Genomic DNA, 25,957 nt, shown 5'->3' on the forward strand with positions numbered 1-25,957 from the left:
GTGTAGCCATTTCTCTGCACAAATACCAGTTTCTTAGGCTTGGTGATTGGATGTTTGTTACATAATCTATTCATACCATACACAGTCTTGTAAGTTTGATTTGTTTTGAGTTTTTTCTAAAGCAATTGTGGAAAACTCAACCCATTATGTTGCAGCATAAAAGTTCAATCCAAGTTTTGTTTTCAAATAATATAACTGCGTAATTTTCTTCCAGGACGCCGTGTGACTTGCTCTCTTCAGTTAGTCATTAAAATCATCTTTATTACTCACTCATCTCAAGGGAAATCTGAAGTTGGTAAATGAGATGAGTTTTTAACAAGATTAACAAATACAGAATTGATAATGACTCTTAGAGGGAAAGTATTATTTGTTTTGAAGGCAATGATTTCCCAGAAACTACCCAGTGATTAATGTGAACAATAAGGGAGCTTCTACTGTATACAAATAAAGCTGTTGTATAAAATCTGTAAAAAGGATGTTGACCAAGAAACACTTCCAGTTTCCCAGCTTCATCATTTTGTCATTACTGACCCACGCATTGGGTGTGTCCATTGCGTCCGCCAACACACAGGGTCAGACATGTCTTCTGTAGGAGAAGTGTGGGTGGCATAACATTACCTCCATCCTTCATCATAACTGTGAATCTTCACTTTTGAACGGAGGTCTGTTATTAAGTGAAAGGAATACGAATTTGCATGTAAGGTGAAAATGCAAATGTGTTATCTTCCACTGACTGATTGACTTGGACATGTAGGAACAAGGAACTCGGGCAGCCTTTGGTTTTTGGAAGATTCCCACTTACAGATGTTTAAAAAGAGACACGCTCAGGCAAAAGATAGTAATGTGTCACTTTTCTTATGCAACTTGTCTTGTCCATCCATCCATCTTCTCCCGCTTATCCGTGGTCGGGTCGCGGGGGTAGCAGTTCCAGCAGAGAGCCCCAAACTTTCTTTTCCCTGGCGACATCAACCAGCTCTGACTGGGGGATCCCAAGGCACTCCCAGGCCAGCGAAGAGATATAATCCCTCCACCTGGTCCTAGGTCTACCCCTTGGTCTCTTCCCAGCTGGACGTGCCTGGAACACCTCCCTAGGGAGGCGCCCAGGTGGCATCCTAACTAGGTGCCCGAACCACCTCAACTGGCTCCTTTCAATGCGAAGGAGGAGCGAAGAACTTGTCTTGTTATCTTTTTTATTTCACTTCAAAAAATGTGGGTGTTTATATATTTCATAATCCAGGAATCAACTCCCCTCTAGTTTCTTACAAAAGACACAGATGTTCTTATTTGAGTGAAAGTGCAAACTGTGTTAGTGAGGACTGGAAATCCTGCTTAGGTAAACATCTTAAAAAAACACTTGTCAGAGCCTACGGAGGAAGAAGTATGTCAGTGTGTGCAATTTAGGAGGTGTGTATCCTTTGATAGCCCGAAGGCCACAACACCAGTTAGTGAATGTTGGTACCTTCTCCCATCAGTTTACTTGAATATTGACTTCACAACACCAACATAATGACACGTTAAGGCCTAAACAAACACATGAAACTGGTCTCCTGATTTCACTTTCTGAGACAATATTGAAGCCATGGCGGTGAGCATGTGCAGACAAATGTTGTGATGACATGCTTATTGCTAATTGCAGGGTCCTCCCTTGCAGATCACACGGTGTATCGTCAGGATGTGATGTGCTGTGATTATGGTTAAGAGCTGAACCTCTTGCTGGGGGGGAGAGCTTGCATATCATTGTAGTCTCATTGTAGATTTGTATGGAGGTTGCTTTGATGCCCAATGTGTCTCCCTGTACATCATAAGTCTTTAGCGTTGCCCTTTGGACTGTTGTGTTGGATTGTCGCCCATGTATATCTAAGTACCTGTATGTGCATGTGAAAGTGTGTGTCCTTATATTGAATGTGTGTGTATTTAATCTCAGACTCTTGTGCTCAGGAATGCGGTGAATAGCTTTTCTCCAGGGGGAGGAGAGGGGGTGGTGTTGTACTCTACCTGCCTCTTTTTACCTTGCGGGTTAATTTCCATGCTTTTGATTATCCGGCATTCCAACTCAAACACACACACACACACACACACACACACACACACACACACACACACACACACACACACACACACACACACACACACACACACACACACACACACACACACACACACACACACACACACACACCCATTGAAATCAAAGCAGACTCCAGTATAAACATGTTTCAACAACATACACAGCTTTACACCTCACATTAATGCCACATCAAACCCACAATTGGTTAACAAGCAACACAAGTGTTTAAAAGTGCTTTGGGTGGGGCAACTATACTGTAAAATATATACGGTCAGTTTATGCACAAGAAGTTTATGATGCATTTCAGGATATGAAGGGTGAGGGCATGCCTTACACTACTCTCTGTGTGGTTTGAGGAGTCATACATTATCAGGATTAAAGGTCTCATTACAAGCTGAGACAAATTGTAACAAAATCAATCAAAACTGAACATTTCTTTAGACACAGATCACAGCTAACCATGCATGGAAAAAGCCAAACTCATTCTCACGCATTGTGTCAACTCCCGCTTACATAAGAGGCAACATGAAGGGCAACTATGGTGATTTATAGCATAATTGCAAAGGTAGGTTTACTTTCTGTAGAGAAAAGAATAAAGTCAATAGAAACATATAAAGGGCCTGTTCAACTGAGATATGAATAGTTAAATCTACTCTTACCTCTTGTGGTATTTGACTGTTTAGTTTATGCTTGGGATTTTAGAAAGGGGTATTTAATTATATCAGTATATTCTGTAGATATCACAATTAACTCTAAGTTATTTTGACCATGATAATCATGTTAAGGAAAACTGATATTGCGATATTTTGAAATATACATCTATGAGATTTGTAAATACATTGAATTGATGTTTAGTGGTTAAAGGTGGGGTAGGTAATTTTGGAGAAAGCAGCTCGAGTGTGCTAGAATTTAAAAATACACAGCCGGAACAAATCTGCCACTTCCTTACAGAGCCCCTCCTCCAACACACACGAACGCGCACATGACCAATGAGGGCACGAGATAAGTTTGTGCATAGATGGAAGGCTGACAGGCAGGTAGGCCATCCAGTTATTTTAGCCGGGCCGGCTCAGATGATTGGTCGTGCTTTTTACAGTACGACGGCTTCCACAGATGATATTTTTTATGGATTTTTTGTCAAAGCACTTAAGATATTCATTGCTATCGGGATGTTGAGAGCATTCCATGGAATATAACAAAAAGTGTAACTTAAGCCGGTTTCTCAAACTTACCTACCCCACCTTTAAGATGTTCACTATGTTACCCATCTTAGTTTAGCCTGTTAGCATGCTAGCACTGCCTTAATAGCACTAAGCACAAAGTACAGCTGAAGTTAATAGGAAAGTCACTCGTTTTGCAAGTAATTGGTCCTATACAAAAGTAATGAGAATTTTAAAATTAGACGTCATGATGGGGGGGATTTCAAATCATTATTACGATTGAGGGCCAGAATGTCCACCAACTTCAAGGCAATCCGTTTTGTAGCTGTTGGACCAACGTGTTGAACTGACAGACCAGCCCTCTCCTGAGCCATGGCGCTTACTAACAAATCAAAAGTACCTCTTAAGTATCTTTTTTCAACATGGTCCCATTTCATCTGGATAATCAGTAGCACGGTTTTCATTGGGACCATTTCTTTGGTGGAAAGTATCCAATGACATGGTGTAGTCTGTTCTCTGCTAAATGTAGAGCTTTTAAGTGGTCCAGGTGTATTCAGGTTGTTAATTCCACTGGCATTTGTCTCAGCTTCGCAATCCATTAACCTAAAGTAAAAACCTGAGGTCACGGGTCAGTGTTTGTGAGGAGTAGGGCTTGTGTTTGTGCTTTCAATTGCGTTTGTGGGGATTCCTGAGTGGTCATCAACAGGTTCAGATGGGAGAGTTGTGACAGGCCCATAATGAAAGGCACACACAGATAAGAAGGCAGTGTGTGCAAAAGGAAAAGGACTCTTAACAGAGTTGACCAAACCTGGGAGATGTTCTCACAAGAGATAAAAGCGCTTAAACCTCGACAGCTTACACCATTCATTAAACGGCTTGACATTTAACTGTGGATAAGACTTTACTTTGTATTCTGAGTGAGGAATTTTACTTCTCTGGGTACTATTTAGACAGCGAGAGACAAACTCTGGGATGCGCTTTGAAGATATGTTAAACAATGACAACAGTCTGTCTTATATCAGCTAACAGATCACCGGGTTTGTGTCTCTGACTCATTCCAACAGTCACAATGAGGGTTATTTGTATTCATTAACAATCTCTCCCCAACCTTAAAGCCACTGTAAATCCCATTAACAGAATATCAACACTGGAAAAAATGACTACATATAATGTGAAAGACTGGCCGGGGTCCAGACCTTTCGATCTGCTCACTTCATTGTTTGGACTCATTTGATGGGGATATAAAATAGCAGTTTCTCGATTGAAAAAGTTATCAAACCACTGAGTGCAGCGGGGGGACGAACCGCTCGCCAATTAGAAACACAGAGTGGGATTGAAGCATTATTATAGAAGGCATTATCACCCGACTTTGATTTTACTTCAATAATGTCCACTCGTGGCCTCATATCAGACAAATCGGTCGACTTGACGGATTCAAATGGACTAAAAGCAACTTTATTCTTAAAACCACGGCAAACACATGTTGGAATGGCTTCGCATAAGGGTCAACATTTAATGCAATTTGGATTGGTATCAATCTGGACGATTACTTCCCGGGGTTAAGGCCCTCCTAGTTTGGAGGCAATATCAGACTGAAGATATAAATGGAGTGTTACAGTTTAATAATAATAATAATTCCTTACATTTATTATAGCGCTTTTCCAGATGCTCAAAGCGCTTTACAAATACACATTACACATATCATACATGCAATTGGTTTAGTTCACAACCAAGTCTGATATCAGGCAAACTCACTGAGAATGTGTGCTCAATCTTACAGTTTACCTGAGCTTTTTGTAGAAGTGCTTTAGAATCTTTCAGCTCATTGGTTTGGTTTAAACCCCCAACATTTTTTAAATATGCTATATGTTCCATCTAAAATTAGGGAAACATGGATTCACGGAGCCAATTTATATAAAATATATAGCATTTAAAGTAAGCAGTTACAGATGCCTTTCCTCTCATGAATACTGACCTGAACCCATGCAGTGCTGATCTTTTATAACTCCCAGATTTGCATTTTTCTGCTTTGTGTCTTTTTTGAACATGTGGTCCGAAGGGGCCAGTCCCAACATATTGGAATATGATCAATGTTGACAGGACTAGCCTTTGGTTGGGTTAAAGTACAATGCATTCTCCTCTCTCTCTCCAGCTCTTTCCTTTCATTATTCTGACCAAATAGGCGTATGAACTCTTTGAACTGCTCGGCTGAGAGTACACAAAAACCATCTAACTTACTGGAACTGACCGATAGAGATAAACTGAAGAGGAAAGAGGAAGACAAGTAATGAGGGGGTGAACTGTTCCGTTCAAAAAGCCATCTTTCTTGTTTGGTAAAGTACTCGAACTTTAGCTTATCTAAAAGCTTCCACTTACTGTATCTACTCATCTAAATAAGAGAGCGCGGTGTAAGAGGAGGTGGGAAGGGTAATCAAGGTCGGACAGACGTGTGCTGCCTCTCTGCGGCACGCTCCTCACAGCTGGGCAGGGTCAACGGTCGCAAACACTTATTGGCTGATGATTAATACTTCTACTATCAGCAGTGAGTAAAGTCATCTGTGGCACATTGAGTCCAAATGGCTGTCCTTTTCTGTGAGGATAAGAATGACATTTGGTAAATGTAAGAGTTGCTTTATTGCTGGGAATTGATAAGACAGAATGAGTATACGTTTCCCATTATAATTTAATTAGACACATCTCTATTCCAGAAAGTTGGACGATTATTCTATTTTTTTTTAAACTGAGACACACAAATCTGCACGCACATAATGGGCTTTAATACTGCCTGCCTGACACATAGGCCTCATTAATGATGCAGGCATGTGTATATGTGCACACACTTATGGAGTTTAATCACATGGTGCTAAATAGTGAATGTTATCGGAAAACATTATCGTGGCAGGCAGTTGAAGGTTAATTCCAGGATCATTTATATAAGATTGGTGAAGAGGTTGACACTGATAACCTGGTCAGAGGCACCTTGCTATGCAAATGGCTCCCTTCCACAGAATAGGTAGCAATGTACACTTCTCACGAACACGCGCCAAGAAGCAAAGACTCACTTCTTCAGAAAGGGAGTGTACAAGGTGGAAAGGAGGAGAGAACAGAGAGGAAGAATGTGTCATTTGGCTCCAGGTGATAAAAGAGTGTGGCAGTCCGCCATCAGACTTTCTGTAATGGAATGCTGGTTACTTATTTAAACAACGTGACTTTGATCCTCAGATTTTCGCATACATACTGTTTGTGCAGAGGGGAATCATTCATTTGGGTTTAGGAAACATTAAAGCAAAGCAATTAAACTACTGTACATCTGACAGTATGACATTCAAAATGTGATCGCTGAGAGCTTCATGATTGCATTTATTTGATAGAAATGGGATAAGAATATTTGGGACATTTGAACATTGTAAAAGTAAATTGTTATTGTCTACATAGTTTCCAAATAAAATTTTATTCGGGGTACACGAGCCATCTGTGCGTAGGATTCACGTGGGAAGGTTGCTTACGTGGTAGAAATCCAAAAAATAGGTACAGAAATGTTCCGACATTTTCCAATTCACCAAACATTGCGTACCGGCGAGGAAAGTGCGTTCAGCACTTCCTACGCCGGTTTCCCTTTATAAATCACAATCGACTCGAAATGCGGTGCAGCTTTTGCGGGCTTCACGTAACGCCCATATTTGCCTATAAATAGTCAAAGAAACGGCCATTCATTCATTTTGACTGACTTCATGAAGAAGATCGCAGGAAATGACGACAGAGCAGCTAAAAAAGACATCTCACACCGTGTCAGATTGTGGTTATTTTGGGAAGGTGGAGATAAATCATTGTTTGGTGGATGCAGTTTGAACCAGAGTAGCAGCATGGAGGTCGGATCGTCACCAAAATAAATAAATAAGTGGTCTGAAAAAGGTTAATGACAAAATAAATACACATAGCCAACCTTCCTCAGGCAGTGTGTTTGTACCGGGGACAGGAGACACCCCCTTGATGAGAGACTGTAAGACATGATCGGGGAATCCCTCCGGAGTGGAGTCATGACGACTGGATCTGAATTATGTTTTTGTATTTGGTGGTTTGTGTCCCAGCTGTCGATCAGCTGGGCGCAGCGTCTCCGCTGCAGCCAGTGCATCTCAACCCCCCCCTCCCCACAGAAACTCTATATCCACCAGTTAAATGAAATACAACCAATGTGTTGTGTTATATTAGCTGTACAATTTACCACATATGGTGTTCTTAGCTTCCATACCTCCTGTGTTCTCATTCATAACACTCCGTTCGATGTCTCACTATGGGATGCGCCTCAATGCGTATGCAAACAGAAGCATCAATCTCATTACGCCAATCCTGATTGGCTGGTGATCTTGACGTCAACGTCAGGGAATCCACCCACCCTTTAAGTAGCGCTACGACGCAGCGTCATTCAAACACCTCTTCTCGCTTCAGGGGCCTCATTTATAACGCTTTGCGTAGGATTCACGTGGGAAGGTTGCTTACGTAGTAGAAATCCAAAAAATAGGTACAGAAATGTTCTGACATTTTCCGATTCACCAAACATTGCGTACCGGCGAGGAAAGTGCGTACCGCACTTCCTACGCTGGTTTCCCTTTATAAATCACAATCGACTGGAAATGCGGTGCAGCTTTTGCGGGCTTCACGTAACGCCCATATTGGCCTATAAAGAAACGCCCATTCATTCATTCATTCATTCATTCTGACTGACTTCATGAAGAAGATCGCAGGAAATGACGACAGAACAGCTAAAAAAGACATCTCACACCGTGTCAGATTTTGGTTATTTTGGGGAGGTCGAGATCAATCATATTGTTTGGTGGATGCAGTTTGAACCAGAGTAGCAGCATGGAGGTCGGATCGTCACCAAAATAAATAAATAAATAAGTGGTCCGAAAAAGGTTAATGAGAAAAGAAATACACATAGCCTTCCCCAGGCAGTGTGTTTGTACCGGGGACAGGAGACACCCCCTTATGAGAGACTGTAAGAAGTGATCGGGGAATCCCTCCGGAGTGGAGTCATGACGACTGGATCTGAATTAGGTTTTTGTATTTGGTGGTTTGTGTCCCAGCTGTCGATCAGCTGTGCGCAGCGTCTCCACTGCAGCAACTCTATACCCACCAGTTAAAGGAAATACAACTAATGTGTCGCGTTATATTAGCTGTACAATTGACCACATATGGTGTTCTTAGCTTCCATACCTCCTGTGTTTCATGAGCGACTTATCAAGTATTGGAAAACGGCATAAAACATGATTAAACGTGATAGTATATAAAACCATGCTCGTATCTACAACCTATAGAAATGCAAAACGGCGTCAGTTTAGACGTAATTCTGTCCTCCTGCTTACCGCATCATTTATGAGAAAACATTTCATAACATTAACACAACACATTCGAGGTGGTTTTAAATAACATATCCGTATTTATTTATTTCTCCAAGTTATGTTTTTGTGTGCACTGAGGAGTCTCAAACAGGCGTTTGTTTAATCATTTTAAGATTGGCTTTATTCAATGTTTGAAAATGAATTCTTCATATATGATACATGAGAGGTAACGTTTTATTTATGGTATTATTTCCACATATTTCTCTCCATTCTTCCTTCTGCCAACGGTGTCACAGTTTCTCGTCTCTCCCGTTGTTGTGCTTAGTGCTTAGCATGGGTCAGAGTTTGCGTGGAGGACCGCACATTTTTCCGTCAAGTTAGTATTTTATAAATCGCAAACATTGCGTAGAAACTGACGTACGCCAGTTTTTGAGCGTATATCCCTTTATAAATGAGGCCCCAGATCACAAAAGAAACTAATATAGTTCAAGTTATAGTACTTTTAGGGCCTTTAAGTGTTGGTGGATGGGTCTTTTTGTTGTTACACATCAGTATTTAAATTGCGACCATGCACAAGGGATTGCAAAGGGAAATCAATGCATGCATGTAAACCAGCACTAATCAAATCATGTTTTATTTATAAAGCACATTTAAAAGCGATTTTTGGTCGAGCCAAAGTGTACATGTAATAAAAACACATTACTACAATCACAATAAAAGACAATAAATTACAACAGATATATAAAAAAACACAGGGATTAGTCAGGTGTCATACTCCGCTCTGACTAGAAGGCAGGGAGAAGGGACTAATGTTTTAGAAATACAAGCAAAGATGCTGAATTCAGTAATAGTTCAAGTATAGTGGGTTTATTAAAAAACTGTACCCAAGCAGCAAAAGTAAATGCATGGAATAGGTAGAATGACACATATTGTTCATTTGCAATATTGTCACTTCAACACTTTTGATCCTGTTTGTGTAGTATTTCTTTTTTCTTGAGTCCAACCTTACAGTATAGATTCATGTTACCCTCCTTTGTAGAAGTGATACAAAGGAAATAAACCAGCATTTAGTCCAGATGTATATTGTGTCTTGCTGATATCAGCCCTAATGTGTAATGTTAACCCTCCTAATGCAAATCAGATCTGTATTACATTATTGCTAATGCTATCCAATCATAGTCAGGGTTGTTTTTTATTGTGAAGCAGTCACGCCATACAGTATATTTATCACTGAGGTTAGTGCTCGAAATGCCTCCGCAAATGCGACATTTGTGATAAAAGTAGCGGCTCAAGGACTGTTGCTGTTTAGTTAAACATCAGATGTTGTCCCTGCAGCACGGAGAGGAATCACCCTGACTTCCTGGTGCCATAATGACGTTCATCAAACTGAGCGTCAACGGGCAGAGGGACGCAGGGGAGGCTGTTTATTGTACTTTTGAGAAAGGACCCCTTCATTAAAGTCAATGTGTTTTTTACGCATGTGTATATAGTCAGCACAATCTGGGATACACTCGCTCACCCTTGCACTGTAACCTTGCCTACTGGAGTACACACACACTCTGAGTCAGCAGAAATGGGAGCTTGGTGACACCGTTAATGAACCCATGTGTTTTTCTTCAATTAAACTATGGACTGGTACCGAGCCAAGGGACTCCTCTGGTTACCTGACAGCCGAATCCTTCTCTTCCTAAATGTTCTCTTTATTTATCACTCCCTTTAACTCTCTGCATTCTTGCTCCATCATGCCTCAAGTCTCTCCCCTCTTAAGTTTCATTGTCTCTCTTTTTCCCCCCTCTGTCTTATTCCATCTTGTACTCACAGTAGGGTATGAGTTCTAGCAAGCACAGCTAATACGTCCGGCACATAGCTGCCAACTTATGTCATTGCATACTTATCAGCTCTTTCCACTTCCTAGGTGTCTATCAATCTGTCAGTACGTTGGAAGTAGAAACTACATTTGTATTCCGCTGCAGTGGCCTGTCAGGCCAGCAGAGGGCATCACTATTATATATCATCTCAAAGAGCATCAGTGAGATGTCCTAGAAAGAAATTGAACATCAAATGGATTAAACTATTTGTTTTAGACAATGCCCTTGTACATTTCAAACACACAGCTTTTTGGTTCTTTTTTAGTTAAACTTTATCCTCAATCCGACTAAGAAGGTTAGTCTTTAAACCCATTTCAATTCATGTTATTGTTTCAGTTTATGCCTCAAAAAAGTGGATTTAAATGTACATGGCTTTTAACCAACAACAAGCAGAGGCAAGGCAAGTTTATTTATATAGCATCTTTCAACACAAGGCAATTCAAGGTGCTAACAGAGGGAAGAAAACACAATAACATTTCCCCTTAATATTTAAGTCATTAAATATCCAAGTGTGTAGCCTATACCTTTTTAGATAATTGTACTTTATAATTATTTATTAGTGTTACTACTTCTCAGAGTTTAAATACAAAATGCATGATTGAATTATAAAAAAGACAAATAGACTGAACTTTATCATCTTCATGTCAACCAGCTCCATAAAGTAAGCTACTGTGTGTTAATGCATCAATACTACTATTATCTAATAACGTATAACAGGAATATAACATTGACATGGGACATTCTGCATAGTGACTTATTTAGTTGTTGATACATGTTTATACATTTAGTGCTGATATTACTTTTACTAAAGTGAGGACTTATTTTCATTCATTCACCCAATGTTGGACACAGGCTGTGTATAGGTTATTAATAGCATCATCTCCATCATTGTCGTTCTTCTTAACAGCGTTACAATAATGATAAAGAGTCCCATGCTTTATCGATCAGCATATCTCTCTCTCCTCTCTAGGCTACTTGCCGCATGTTTAAGCTGTTGCTTAAAGAAGAAGAAGAGCTCCGGTCAGGTGTCTTCTCCCGATCTCCCTCAGTAAAGTGAAAGGAAAGACGTCATGACGCGCACATTCGCTTTTTCCGCGAGTGTGTGCGTGACGGTAGCTCGCGGACCGCAACGTTGCGCAGCGCACGCACACACAGGGACGTATAACCTACGTGTCCCGGCACACACGCTCTCCCATTGCTGGCAAGTTGGCTTTCATATTTGGAGCACAACCACGAGCAGCCACAAGACTGGAAAATATGTGACATAAACCACCAGGGCAACTGGAAACTAAAAGCTGTCTCACCTTTTCTTAGCCAGAGAATATATCTATATTACATTTTACCCTTTTTGGTATCATTTTATATCGCGAGGGAAATAGATTTGTTTTGCAAAAATGCACAAGGGGATGTCCAAGGTCATACTGGCTATAGTTTATGTGGGCATAACATGTGTTCAACCGTAATGTTAACATAATAATTGTTTTATTGTTGCTCTTTTTTGTGGTATTTGTTGTTATATTGTTACTGTGCCACTCTCAGTGCCTATGAATTGTCCCTGGGAACAAATAAAGTGTTTTGATTTCAAATGAATGAGGTCGTAAATATGAAATAAGAATACTAACTTGTAACAGCAAGGTGGTATGTATACAACTATAAAGTGTAACAATAAAAGTATATGTGTTCCATGTGATAAGATTGTGCATCTGATGACATTTCAAAGCTGTGCAAAATATTTAGCCTGTAGCCTACACGACATGACGAGATGAAATATATATTCGGGGGGACATTTCATCACAATCACAATATCATGATGCCTTCCAATGAAATCAAGTAAAAATAGACTGGAGCTTCTGAGCTCAGCTTTTAATAGATTTCTGGAGATCACATGAGTGAGTAGATGTTTGATAGGGAAACTTTTGAATAAGACTTCAGAAGAGCGCGCAGCAGTGCTGTGTATCGGCCCATAGAGGACACACCTCTACTGCTCTCATGATCCACCAATCCACGTTCCCGGACCGGGGGTGCTAACCACACACACACACACACACACACACACATCCACAGTATGGAAAGAGCGAGACATAGGTGGACACGGTCTGTCTTAACGCAGAGAGCCGACCTGCTTAGTGCGCAGTGACAGAGGAATACAAAAACCCATAGCAAATAGACAAAGTTGTGTGTGACCAGTCCCCCTCCGCGCGGTTTTCTTTTTCCCTTGAACGCCATCCAGCTGGTCCATGGGTTCAAGTTGCACATAGGACTTGCGCTTACAAGTTTCCAATGTACAGATACTTGGAGACGACTGGAGAATCGAGCATGGGATTATTTTTGTAATGTGGATTGCTATTCCTTTGCAAGAAGATAAAGGTCTGCTGCGGAACAATGTGAGACGTTTTGCGTCTAGGATTCTCGTGTTTCTGGATATCTTGAAAATCATTGGCAACAGTTGAGATTGAAGAAGTTATGCGCAAAGGATTGTATGCTCCGACCCCGGGACCAACATGGATTTGCCATTACAACCCCCTGCCCCTTATTTAGAGAAGTTCTAGCCGGTCCACTTGTTTTGTTGTTGTTGTTGTTATTGCAAACTTCATGCTTGAGGACAAATCGCCACATTGGCCTCTTGGATTTTAAACGTCGCCTGCCTTTGGATTGGATTTCAAACACGATGAACTTTATTGACAGTTTGACTCTATTATTTTTGACGCTGTCAGCTGTCAAGGTGAGTGTGTCTCAGAGAGCAAACTGGACCAAAAAGAAAGAAAGAAAGAAACACACCAACCGACCTCTATTTGCGTCATGTAGCCATTGGTCATTAATGTGTAGCTCGTCCTTGCCTTTCCTCTGGCTAGGTCATCGCTCGTGTTTAAACAAATCGAACTGTTTAGTGGCTTTGGGGATATTTAAACAGCCATTACGCAAAGCCAACACTGTATACACCTTACCCACACAGTGGTGGGTGGTGAGTTTCTTTTCAAATGCGGCATATGTGATGATTTTTTAATAATGTTGTGAAGTTTGACGCGGTGTGATTGCAGGCCTGCTGTAAAACCACCTTGGAGATATTATTACGCTTTAAAGGCGCAGTGGCTCCATTCTGAATTAGGACATGTGCAGGTTCACTCCTGGCACTGAGGCTACTCTCACGGTTCCCCCCTCTCTAATAAGATCACATCCTACTTTCCATACTGCCATTAAGGCTATCACTTAGTTCTAGGACAATTCACAGATTAATCCGGTTGACGCAAGTGCGCACTGTAAATCGTTTTCCATATAATCATTAATCAAGTTCAGTGTGTTCACTGAGGCATTGAGCAAAGGTTTCCCGATGAAAAAAAAAGAACAGCTCTGCAACAGGAGGCTGCCTTTTTTTCAGCAATATGATTGGACTTTGGGGGATTCTTTTGCCACCTAAGAAACCAAGGATGTTTTAGATTGTAATGTAGTACTTTCTCAAGCATCTCACTTCCAAGTTAATGAACTATTCCCCCTCCAGAGTCCAGCAAAGTGTTTCTTTATCTAACTGGCTGATTTGATGACAGCTAAACCCCCACCCCCCACTCAACGCTGAATGGTATCAGGATGCTGTCTCAACTGCTCATTCCCAGTCGGCCTATCGGGTTAGGGGCCGGTGTTCGCAGCTTGACACCCTTCAATTGATAATAACGTATAGTGTGTTGTATGGCTTGGGTCTCTCAGCCCACAATGTTAAATCCTCTCAGGCCGCCAGAAGGGGGTGCAGACTGCGGCACCCACTAAGCCGAGACGCTTTTTAAACGTTTCATTAAGGAATGCCTGAATTGGTGCTACAGGACTGGGTCTCATGCAATACTGACGTGGTGTTGCGATAGTTGCCCGCGCCTGTATGCGAGAGGGAAAGAGAGGGAGAGTACAAGGAGCGCGGTTGTGCGCGTGCGTAAAAGCGAGAGAAAAGTTGTGCGTAAGGGCGCGCGCAGTTGGAAAGTTGCCAAAACCTTTTGTGGTCCGACTGGTGTGGTGACATGTACCCCCTGTGAGGGGAAGTAGCAGGATACAATTCTTACCGGTTTTAATGACGAGTTATTAATCCGAGTGGCCAAGAGGCGTCCGAGGCACACATTAAAAGGTCTGATAACTTAAACAAAAGACAACAAGAAAGTAATTTAACAGTTTATGAAGTTGTTTCACGCAGCAGATGTAGTAGCATTTTGAGGAAGCTTGTTTGGCACGTTGTACCTCTGGTAAAATAGTTGGCCATACAAGGCCTTAGACACCACACACAGAGAGATTATATGACAATTATCATACAAGCAGAATAATAATAATATAGGAATATATTGCCAGATGTGATAGGGGATCAGAGTAAAAAAACAGTATAAACAATCACCTTGTATTGCTCCTGTATTGTGTACTTCCTCATTGTCTGGCAAGAGTCAACAGAATTATATTCATTTTTTTGGCTGACTTTGGATAAGTAAAGAGCATGGGTGGCATTTTTCTGCGCTCTTGCACAATATACTGTAACTAACAACGTGCCTTTCCCCCCTTCTTTGCAGAGCGCCCACATACCGAAGGAACCAGAAAGAGGTCCACATGCCGGTAGGTGTCCCACAGGGCACCGTGGGAATACAGGCTGCTCTGGGCTCCCTGGCTGGAACACAGCCAAATAAAAAAAGGGCTGGTTTGAGGTTCACCTTGAAATTAAAAAGGCACATTTCGCCTCCTGGTGGACAACTGCTTAGTTTCACTTTAAAGATGTATCCACTCATACTCCCCCCCTTAAGTTATTGAGAGCAGTTTCACCCTGACATTTCAACTCTTGGATGTTTTTCATACAGAATTCTTCCACGTTTGAGGTTAAGCTGAGGAAATGTTATGGTGACAGACTCTTTTTAGAAAGGAATTTCTCCCTCTTGGCCCACAATTTCATTTTTGCACAATTCCAGCATTGCCCAACATCATTTGGAGAATCTGAAGCTAAACTTCATGATTCATTGTTTTAGGCTCTGGGTGATATTTTGGAGGTGTTGTCTGACTGTGTGCTAATATCTTTCTCAAGAGCATATCTCCTGCAAAGACTGAAAGTAGACTGAAGGGCAAAAACTATTTGCTTTTAAAACGGGCTCTCTTAAGTCACGGATGCAGTGTCCTTATGCAGGGTCCTAACAGATAAATAGATGTAGTCGAAATTGCATAAATGTGTGTTTTGAAAGGGTTCAATGGAACAAGAGAAAGTGAAACGTGTGTGTTTAATCTCCGTCCAAGTGACTTCCTTTAGCGTGCCAGCTGTTTTAATTCATGCTCCTTTTAGTAGTGTTATTGTTACAGCTCTGTAGTATTCAAGAGTCAGTGGTTTATACTGAAGCTCCCTGCCATTTTATAACCCTCGTACTCTGTCTCCCCAGTGATCCCTTTAATGGAGGTGTACAACAAGAGTTTGTGTAAGCCTCGAGAACTGCTGGTGGAGATTATGCAGGAGTATCCGGAGGAGGTGGAGCACATCTTCATCCCGTCGTGTGTGGTGTTGACGCGCTGCGCCGGCTGCTGCAACGACGAGATGATGCAGTGTATGCCAACGTCCAGCTATAACGTCACAATGGAGGTCAGCATCATTTTTTATTACGACAACATTACTTTGAGTGTTTTGTGCATTAGGGTTCACAGTGGTGGGAGTGACGGAGGGTCATTTTTGCTTTTTTAAAGCCTTGTTTCTCAAGTATGGTCACATTGATACCTACAATGTCAGCCCATAACCCTAAGAGCCCTTGCATTTTGCTCAAAGGCTGATCAAGTGTAACATTATTATTTTTTAAATAGTGAATATCTTTTTTGAACTTGCGTCTCTTGTTTACAGTGTCTCTAAACTCCAAGTTTCCAAACTAAAGATTGCACATTTTAACCAGAATGTTCTGGAAAACCAGCAAAGAGAATGCAGGAACATTGAGATGAACAGTTTGTAGAGCTAATCTGAGTCAGGTGCAAGTTAACAACTGCATAACAAGACATGATGACGTTATTAAATGGCCGTTAGTCAAACCGTGAAAACAATGTGGAAATGTTTTAGGAACATGTGTCTTCCTTGTACTGTGAGGAACTTAACAGTCCCCCCATGTCTTCAGATCAGCTTGAGCATTTATGATATTAAACCTTTAACTTAATACATGTAGAACATTTTTCTCTTAGGTTTATATGTGAACACCTGACACTTTGTGTGGCATTTTGCTAACAATAACAAGTAGTTTAGGATAACTGTCGAATTGTTGTATATTTCATTCATATCTGACTTCTCTTTCTTCTTTTTTCTTTTACAGATAAAAAGAATAAAACCACAAAGGCAACAAAATGATATTTTCATGAGTTTCACAGAACACAGCGCATGTGAGTGTAGGTAAGAAACCCTGAACACACACAGAAACTCACACAATGTGAAGGAAAGACTTACAGCTGCACATTTGTGTGGCAGGGCAGAGGTCGACCAAACACGTCATGTGAAGTTATTGTCTTCTGTTTGCCTCTGACACATCTAGCAGACGCCTGTCAGGTGGATTCATATCTTATCTCTGCTTCTTTTACTTCACCGGTCTTAAAAACACCTGAGCAAGGCAGTCGTCATAACAAACTTACACAAGTCCAAGTCAAGTCTAAGACCAAGCCGGTTGAGTCAAGACCAACTCCAAAGGCAGTCGAGACCAAGTCAAGACTGAGTCCAGAAAGAAATGGAGTCCTTATAGGCAATAGTGTCTTTCCAAAGCTAGTTCTCTGATCTCCTGCATACAGAGCTTGGACAAAAGCTAATTCAGTAAATCATGACAAATACAAGACTTCTTCTAACCCAGGTTTAAATAGCAAACTTAAAGGTAGATTACTGGCACATAATACTCCATAATGTTTTGTTCCGCTTTAAACCGGACACCAAAACAAAGTCCAAAAAGGAACAAGTCCAAGACAAGTGCAAGAATTCCAAAGAAGCGGTCTCAAGACCCAGAATGGACTCAATGACTACAGAGCAAGTCGGACCGCATCATAGCACCACATCTTTCTGTTTTTGTTTATCTTCATTCCATCACATTGCTCAACTCAAGGAGATACATGTCTGGGAGTACCGTTCTCTGGCATGTAGAGGTATGCTTGGAAGAAACGTAGCTATGACAGCTGTCATTGATTTTTGAGATAAGTACTCCTTGTGTCTTTTCTGTAGCCTCCAGTCAAACAAAGGTGACTTAAGGTAGAATGATGTATGCCTTTTATGGATGAACTTCTTATTCATTATTTTGTTTGGATGGGCAGTTTATATAATCTTGGAGATAAGTACTAACTAAAAGTGGAACGGTCTATGTATTAGTAACATCTTCATGGGGTTTAAGTTCGACTGGCATAACATAATTAGATGCTTACTTAAAGTGAAACAAAGAAATGTTGATATATTTCATCCTCATAATCTTCGTGTCACCATCCAGGTCAATGGTCAACACATATGTCACATTCCTTGCTCTTGTCTTGGGCCTCTGTCGATAGCCATAGGTGAGATTCATCACGTCCTGATAGTTTGTCAAAATCAGATCATTATGGTGACATATTTTTGTTGCGAGCCATTAATGAGTGAACTTTGACACAGCAACACAGAGCGCGGGACCTGAATAATCCTTCCACGTTTAAGATAAATTTTGAAAACCAAACAATAAGGGAGGGCTACTGGCCGAGGACCAAGCTCTCTCTTTTTCTCTTTTTCTAAAACATGTCTGTGTTTTTCCGTAAGGCAGGAGCAGTCTGTTTGCAGAGCTATAAAGTAATGTCACCCCTACTGCTGTCTGTGATGATACAATAACTCACTGTTACTCCGTTCAGATGTAGCTATAAACTTTAAGGGCACAATCATAAGATTTTACAAGCTGTCATAAATCTATTTGGTGTTTGATGTACTGTAATGTAATGATTTGAGCTAGTTAAATAGGCATTAATCGCTATTTACAGATCACCAATTAATTGCCAAGATTACATTTAGAAAAACAAATGTTACATGACTTATAAACAGTTGTGTAAAGTACAATAACACAAGTTTCATTTTGTATATATTTGCCTTTTTTTGTATTGCTCCTTTAACTTACATACACAAATGGTTATTTTCTCTGCATACACCTTTACAGATTCAGTGAGGGCGGCTGACAGCTGCATACATAATATGTATCAGCCAACAGCTTTAAGTCATTCCTAGATGTCGTACATATCCACCTTTATGCTTCATTTACTTTCAGAGCATTTGCACGGTTCATTTCAAGTAGAAACCTTTTTGGACGAAACACTGTTTCCCAACACTTCTTCTTGGTAACTGTGGTCTCCAGAGTGCAACTGCACACTTATTGCTCCACATTCTGTTATCGCTTGTGTCGTCATATGGACGAGAAGTGAAACAAACCAGCCAGCTATTGAAGTCCTGCTTGTATGTGTGAGTTCATCAGTGAACACACCCCTTTGTTTGGCAGTCTTTGAGTTTGCACACTGCATTATTCCTCAACATGTTGCCTTCATTTACTGAGTGACCAAAAGTAAAAGCCAGCTTTATCACAGTGTCTGGCAAAGGATGATGATATAACACGATTTGATCAAATGGAGCATGCCCAACTGTGCTGATAATGAAACTCTGGTCTCTAAGTATTTGTTTACTGTCGAACAACGGCCTGCTGTGATCTAATGTCGTGTTGTTTTGTTCCTGCCTTTCAGGTCAAAGATAGAAGTGAAAGAAAAGTGAGTACAGCCTTTTTTCTACAATGAGATTGTTGTTTTTTTCCGGGGGAAACAATGGGAACTAGAGATTTGATCTTATTCCGGTTTTGCTCTGCAAACAAACTCTCTCTCTTGTTTGTCTGAAGCTCACTGCCTAAAGCCTTACTGACATTATGCCATGTGCTCTCTCTCATAGAGACGCTCCAAAACACATCTCAACAATATTATTTAATAAAACTACATCATGTTGAGATTAGCATGTAGCCTTTAGGTGCTAAACACGTGGAATACCAGCCCAATCTCTTCAGGTAAATGAGTGACACTTGGGTTATTGCCCTCTCTATGACTGTCCTTGACACCTTTCTCCCTTTTCTATCTCATCTTTACATTCCTCTTCTCTTCTTAACTGTTTACATCCCACTAAACTCCTGTTACTGGTTGCTCTGATATAGATAACAGTGTTTTTGAAGACCAGTTAAACTTGTGCAAAGTGCCACTAAAAGTCTTCAATCGTCCTTCTGCAAAAAGTCGTTAATATCTTTCGGTTGCAGGGCGGTTATTGGTTGGAGATGTGGGTTTGATGTCAGTTGTATGTCATACAGATAAGGGCTAGTTTTGAGACCTCCTCTTTAACCTTGTCTTAACTGTTTACAAGTCCGGCTTCAGAGGCGTGCGTCTACAAAGGTCTTAGGGTCATTCAACTTCCGTTTCCGATGCTTCCGATACGTTCTTGTTTAGTCATCGTGTTAACAGCAGTGACAGGTCTCTGGAGGTCTTTTAGGGAAGACATCCTGCTGAGGTTATGAAACTTGTAAACTGTCATCGTTGATGGTGAACAATTTAAGGGGGAAATCCTACTTACGTATACAGCATAATCTTGTGCACGCCTATTCAACGCACCATAGTAGTCATCCAGTTCCAGCTGCGCCTGAATAGCATCATTGGACTGAGTGTCCTAACCTCTCATACAGCTCAATCATTAAGTCAAATCTTTTAGGTTTTGACTAAATACCAGAAAACTAACGACATTTCCATCAGCCTCAGCTGCAATGTGTTTAATACTAATAAGCATATGTGTATGCTAACATGCTGATCTAAGATGGTAATATCTTATCATTAACATATTAGCATTGTGAACATTTTACTATGCTGACGTAATCATTATTCATTTCTACCATATATCAAGCAGCCGGTTCTATTTGCCCGCAAATATGCACATCTAAGACTTCCTCAGACTGAGCCAAGTACTTTAATGACGTGTCCAGCAGTTAATGATCTGTTCCAGAAGAAGAAGACCAGTCTGTGGCAAATCTTAGATATAAACATTTATCTATGAGAAAACAAATATATATCCAGCTTGCACCTGTGAAAGTGCAGGTGTGTTTAACAACCTGGTTTTCATTGTGCTGTGGTCGGAAACAAGTAGAAACAGCCATAAAGAGTTGACCCAGATAGAGGTTTCCAAGTTCATTGTCCTTAATCCATTTGGGAAATGTCCGTAAAGCCAACTAAGCCAGTCCTTCTCAAACTGGTAATCGCTTAAACCCATTGTAGCCTTTTGCTAAAAATAACAAAAACATTTAACCCAAGATGGAACAGTTGATATCCATCATATTCATAAACAACAGGAAGCGTAGAAACCACCCACATTAACATAACTATCAAACTATACAATATACTATTTTTATTGTTTGGATATTTGATTTAATGCAATTATCACTGTAGGCCTTTTCTGGACACATCAGTCCCTCTCCCTTCTGTCTCTCAGCCATCTCTCTGCGTTGTTTTCCTCTTTCTCTTGCAGAAAACCCCGGAAAGGGAAGGGTAAAGGCCAAAAGAGAAAACGAAAGAAAAACCGCGACAAAACAATTCACGATGCGTACGTCAGCTCTGCCTTCTCCACCTACCTGCACCTGAGTGTTGCACTTCTCATAGTTAAGCTCATTTGGGAGGAGATCATTTGCCCCATTTAATTTGCACCAATAGCCACAACAATTAGCATGTTGCTTCTGTGTCGTGTCCTAACGTTGTCTCATCAGTCATGTTCTACACCCTCAGAGTATCAGTGTCTAAACTGCCCTGATTGCTAACCTGTTTTGCTAACGTAGCTTTAGCACAACTTTACATAACACAGATAACCAAGGAAGTACAGCAGACTTGCCATATCCTACCCCACAAGTAATGAAGCATAACCCATCTCCATTCGTCAAAATACCTACGTAATCTCCTCCCAAGCTTACCAGCTCTCCTTTGAAAGAATATCTTTGGGTGAGAGTGTGGCGATGGTTGGGATGAGATACAGCGGCGTATCAGTGAAAAGGGTAGAAGGTTGAGTAATTCCTAACATCTTGCCAGATAGCCAGTTTTCTGATTGATAATGGACACGTTTAAAGAGGGTGGAATAAACAGATCGGCCGCTGGCTGTAACATGAACTCTCTACTGAAACAAGATCACAGCTCCACCATCATCGCTTTTCAGACCAGCTTGTACTGTTCTGGTATCTAAGCTGGGATCGCCAGGATTGTAATCACGGTCTTGTGTTCGGTGTTGAGTCTGTGCGGCTTTGCTGTGTCTCGAACCTGTCTCCTTTTCACTCTTTGTTCTTTTCATCTTTACAAACAGGTTTTGCCGTCCTGTGCATAATGCTGGTCCTTTTTATGTAATGTTAAGATATGAGTGATGGCTATCTATTGCCTTTTTTTGCTTTTCTGTTTTCGCTAGGAGGATATGTAAACAAGCAAATTGTTTGACAAGCACTGTTTTGTATCTTGGTTTGTCTACTTTTGTCTCTGAAACTATACAAACACACCCATATAATATACAACAACAATATAAAGATGATCTAATTTGTTCTTCAGGCTCATACTGTGAAAGAATACCTTTTATTTGTGAACAAATGTATTGAGATGTAATTGGAGTTTCTGAGCCTTCATCTGTTCTGAATCTAATGTCTCTGTAGGAAACATAGTCTGTACTTTTCACTCAATAAAATGATATCTTTCTTAATGGAGACCCTCGAGTCTTCTTTATCAAGAGTTTACCTTTTGTGAGAGTGAGAGCAAGGTCATCGACCCGCAGTTCAAAGCCAATAAGTGTCGTTTCGTGTTGCATGAACCAGTTTCGCTCAATGCATGTCTATCACATTCATGGGATGTGTGAGCGGTCCAATCAACACGGGAGGGTTTCGGGTGCGTGAGGGAGGGTCATTTTACTGCTTGAGTATGTGCCTGCTCTGTGGGAACCTGTGTGCAATACAACCCAACTGTCACATGTAGTACAACTTGTCAGCTTGGCTTAGAAGAGCAAGCTGGAGCGTATAACCCGGCCGACCTAAGGGCGACCTTTCTTATGGGTGGTAATCATACCCTGTGATAATAATCTCTCTCCCTCTCTCTTCCCATCTCTGTATGTCTCTTCCCGTCCAGTCTTTGTGAGCCATGTTGTGAGCACTGCTCAGAGAGGAGAAAGCGTTTGTTCGTGCAGGATCCCACTACCTGCCGATGCTCCTGCAAACATACAGACGAATACTGTAAAGAACGCCAGCTAGAGCTCAACGAGAGGACCTGCAAGTAAGTGCTGTGTTGGTTTCATGACCAGTGTGTAGCGGTCAGGGGGTAGAGGCTCATCTTTCACATAGTTGGCCATGTTGAAGGAAAAAACAAACACGGATTCTAGGAAGGGCCTTTTTCATTACGTTACCTACACACGACGGTACATGCTCGGAAAAAGACGGTCACCTTGAGCGAATCTTTTTTCCTGGAACTATCAGAATCTCTTTACACAGAGGGGACACATGTTTATGTATAAAAGACATTTTGCATAATAGGTGACCTTTAATTTGGTTCTAATAAACACTTGAGGTCGCTCATAGTGATGATCCCAAAGAGAATATAAACTTGACTTCCAACTTAACAGTTACTAATAGCTCTACAAAGCCCGATAGGATCATTTCATAAATAGGTTCTGGTTTTACAGCCCATAACATTTACAGTTGTGGTTGACTCATAACTCATTAGTGTCATTGACCTTCTGTTAAACCCTCTGTACTCTACTTGCCAAGCACTTAATGGACTTCTAAGTGAGCGACTAGCTTACAGTGGAGCATTTAGAAAACATTTATCAAATGGACTCAAAAATGAACCCACATCAATAGTAATGTTGCTGTGTAAATAATTACATTATAATATCTACATTGAAAGTTGATAATATATCAATGTTGTGTTTAAAGCTTATTTATTCTGCCCCCCAAGAGGCCTACAAAGTAATTGCAGGGATACAGTAGGTGACCAAGGTACACAATCAAGCAGAATATTATGGCAGCTAGCATTGTGACTTTGGTAGATATACGAATAAATAGTTTATGTATATTGAGAAAACGACTGAAGAACACTCCCATCTACAGCCTGTTTTTTTTTTTCTTGTTCTAATAACTGTATATGTTTTCCTTCTTGTTTAGATGTGACAAGCCTAGGAGATGAGAGAGGCGGCAGCACCAGATGTACAAGATGAAGGAATATTCTAGAGATATTTCACAGCACAGCACTTTGACCTTTGAACCGTAAGCTCTTCTTTTCTGTGGAAAGCATTCCCCTTGGACAGACAGAGAGAACAATACAGAAAGTCTGAACTGAAGTTCCCTCCCACTGTTTATCTTTGTGTGTATATAGACCATGATAAAAGTAAAAAAAAGTAGAAAATTGTTATGCTGCTACAGAAAAAATAAATACTAAACCCATCATTTTACAAAAAGCAAATAGCCGCCATGTGGTTTTGCATTTCTAACAGGCTTGCTATGCAGGTGTAGTCTTGTTGTCAATTAATTGTATGCAATTACTTCACTGGATATGAGTCTCTACTGTGGTTGTGTGTCAATCATAAAATTGCAAAACCTCTCAATTTAAGATATATTTAACTGCTAAAAGGTGAAGCTGAAGAGGACATGGGAGCGCACTCTCTAAGAATAATGGATGGATTTCATCGGACAATATCTACTTTTGCTTTTGGAGTGAAAAACAGCAGGACAAACCAGGACTGTTGAACAATGCAGGACTGACACAATGTCTCCATTGTGATCAGCTTGCAGGAGAAGAAACTCTGGAGTGCCATTTACGAGTAAAGGGATACCGGTTATCAATATAGCATCTAATGTTTTGCTATGTCCTACATGAAAACCACTGAAAATATCCTATACTGTAGTTTGATTCCATTTTAAAAACTGTGCCTCACACAATTTACTGAGAAATCTTTTCGAGTGCTTTTTAAATTATTTTTTTGTGTCCTTGTTTCAGGAGGGGGTTGTCAAGGTAGTTATGTTAGTTGTTCAATACGGAAACCTTTGATTACATATCTCTTCTCTGAACCTGTACATACTTACTATCTCCTTATGCCATAGTCCATTTTAGATAATTTATAATGTTATAGAGTATGTTTCAGTATTCAGTCTTCTACCCATATTTAATTTGGTCTATTTATATATGCAGTGTTATGTACCTATGGCTGTCATATTTCCCCCTATGTGTAAGGTCACTGATGGCTTCTCTCAGCATGGACTCTCTGTGCTTTTCTACAAAAAAACACAAAAAAATCGAACTGATTTGTTAACATTCCCTAAATATATCATTTGTACTGGTGTACTGATCACATCTCTGGATTTTTTCAAGCCCTCTTATCTAAGGGTGTGGGTGCTGTGTAGGATTTCATTTCATTGTGTGTGTGTGTGTGTGTGTGTGTGTGTGTGTGTGTGTGTGTGTGTGTGTGTGTGTGTGTGTGTGTGTGTGTGTGTGTGTGTGTGTGTGTGTGTGTGTGTGTGTGTGTGTGTGTGTGTGTGTGTGTGTGTGTGTGTGTGTGTGTGTGTGTGTGTGTGTGTGTGTGTGTGTGTGTGTGTGTGTGTGTGTGTGTGTGTGTGTGTGTGTCAATGGGCACATCTGTGTGTAAGTAAGTTGTATTAAGGTATTTAAGTAAGTAGCGGACTTGTGTTTTGTCCGTCCTGCAAGATGCAAAAACAAATAAACTACTGCTAGCAGCTCATCATACACTACACCACCACCACCACCGTTTGAAATTTGGATAACAATCTGCATCATTTCTGCCATCAGTCTTAGAGCCCTCATTATTAGTTCTCTTTGTCTCTCCATTATTATTAACATGTTTTCTGTGTCTATGTAAAACAGTAAAGCATATTTATTTTCAAATTATATTGTTTTTATATAAAATAAGCAGAAGGTTGCTGTGTTGTGAATGCTGTGTTTTCAAGATGTTTAACTAGCATCAAGAGTTTTCCATGTTTTTGTGCGGCAAGCTGATACTCGCACATCTAATGAGGAAGACAATAGAACTGACAATAAAACATTCCTGCACGCTTTTAATGACAGACAGAAATCCAGCCTTATGAATAAAATGGCACTATGAAGCAGTGTGCTGTAATGTCACCTGTTAAATCTAACCATAGACAACCATTTGCATTAAGGGAAATGTCCTCTGGGAACTGATGTTATCACTAACATCAACATAATCCAGGAAAGGAAAAAGGTAACTATCCAGTAGAATAGCGACAACAGAGTAGTTTGGTTAGAAATATCGTTATGAGTTGGATTTGGTTCGTTTCAATAGTTAATTGAAAAAGGATTAATGAAAACCAACTTTAACTAATCTTTTTTACTGAATCATTGGATTGAAACCAAATGTTTGAACAGTTATGCTTTTGTTAACGTAAGATATCAATAGACTCAAGTTACGGCGTGGAAATACACGCAAAAGCACATTTCTAATAGATGACATTGTGAAATGAAAAGGGTGATTGTAATGTATACCTCACAACCTAA

The 25,957-nt window shown here is 40.5% G+C and overlaps 1 protein-coding gene across 2 annotated transcripts; it reads left to right on the top strand.

Moving 5' to 3' along the window:
- The first annotated feature begins 12,380 nt into the window (after positions 1 to 12,380).
- vegfab (vascular endothelial growth factor Ab) lies at positions 12,381 to 24,914 on the top strand. Of its 2 annotated transcripts, XM_034075671.2 has the most exons (8): positions 12,381 to 13,157; positions 14,971 to 15,013; positions 15,820 to 16,016; positions 16,726 to 16,802; positions 19,133 to 19,156; positions 20,940 to 21,014; positions 22,562 to 22,705; positions 23,593 to 24,914. In XM_034075671.2, exons 1-8 carry the CDS (start codon positions 12,915 to 12,917, stop codon positions 23,612 to 23,614), a joined length of 825 nt encoding a protein of 274 aa, XP_033931562.1. In that variant the 5' UTR covers positions 12,381 to 12,914; the 3' UTR covers positions 23,615 to 24,914. The 2 variants fall into 2 exon arrangements, with proteins under 2 accessions (XP_033931562.1, XP_033931563.1); XM_034075672.2 differs by lacking the exon at positions 20,940 to 21,014 and having other exon boundaries at positions 23,593 to 24,913.
- The last annotated feature ends 1,043 nt before the right edge of the window (positions 24,915 to 25,957 follow it).

The sequence above is a fragment of the Pseudochaenichthys georgianus genome, chromosome 24 (assembly GCF_902827115.2).
Source record: "Pseudochaenichthys georgianus chromosome 24, fPseGeo1.2, whole genome shotgun sequence".
Classification (NCBI taxonomy): Eukaryota; Metazoa; Chordata; class Actinopteri; order Perciformes; family Channichthyidae; genus Pseudochaenichthys; species Pseudochaenichthys georgianus.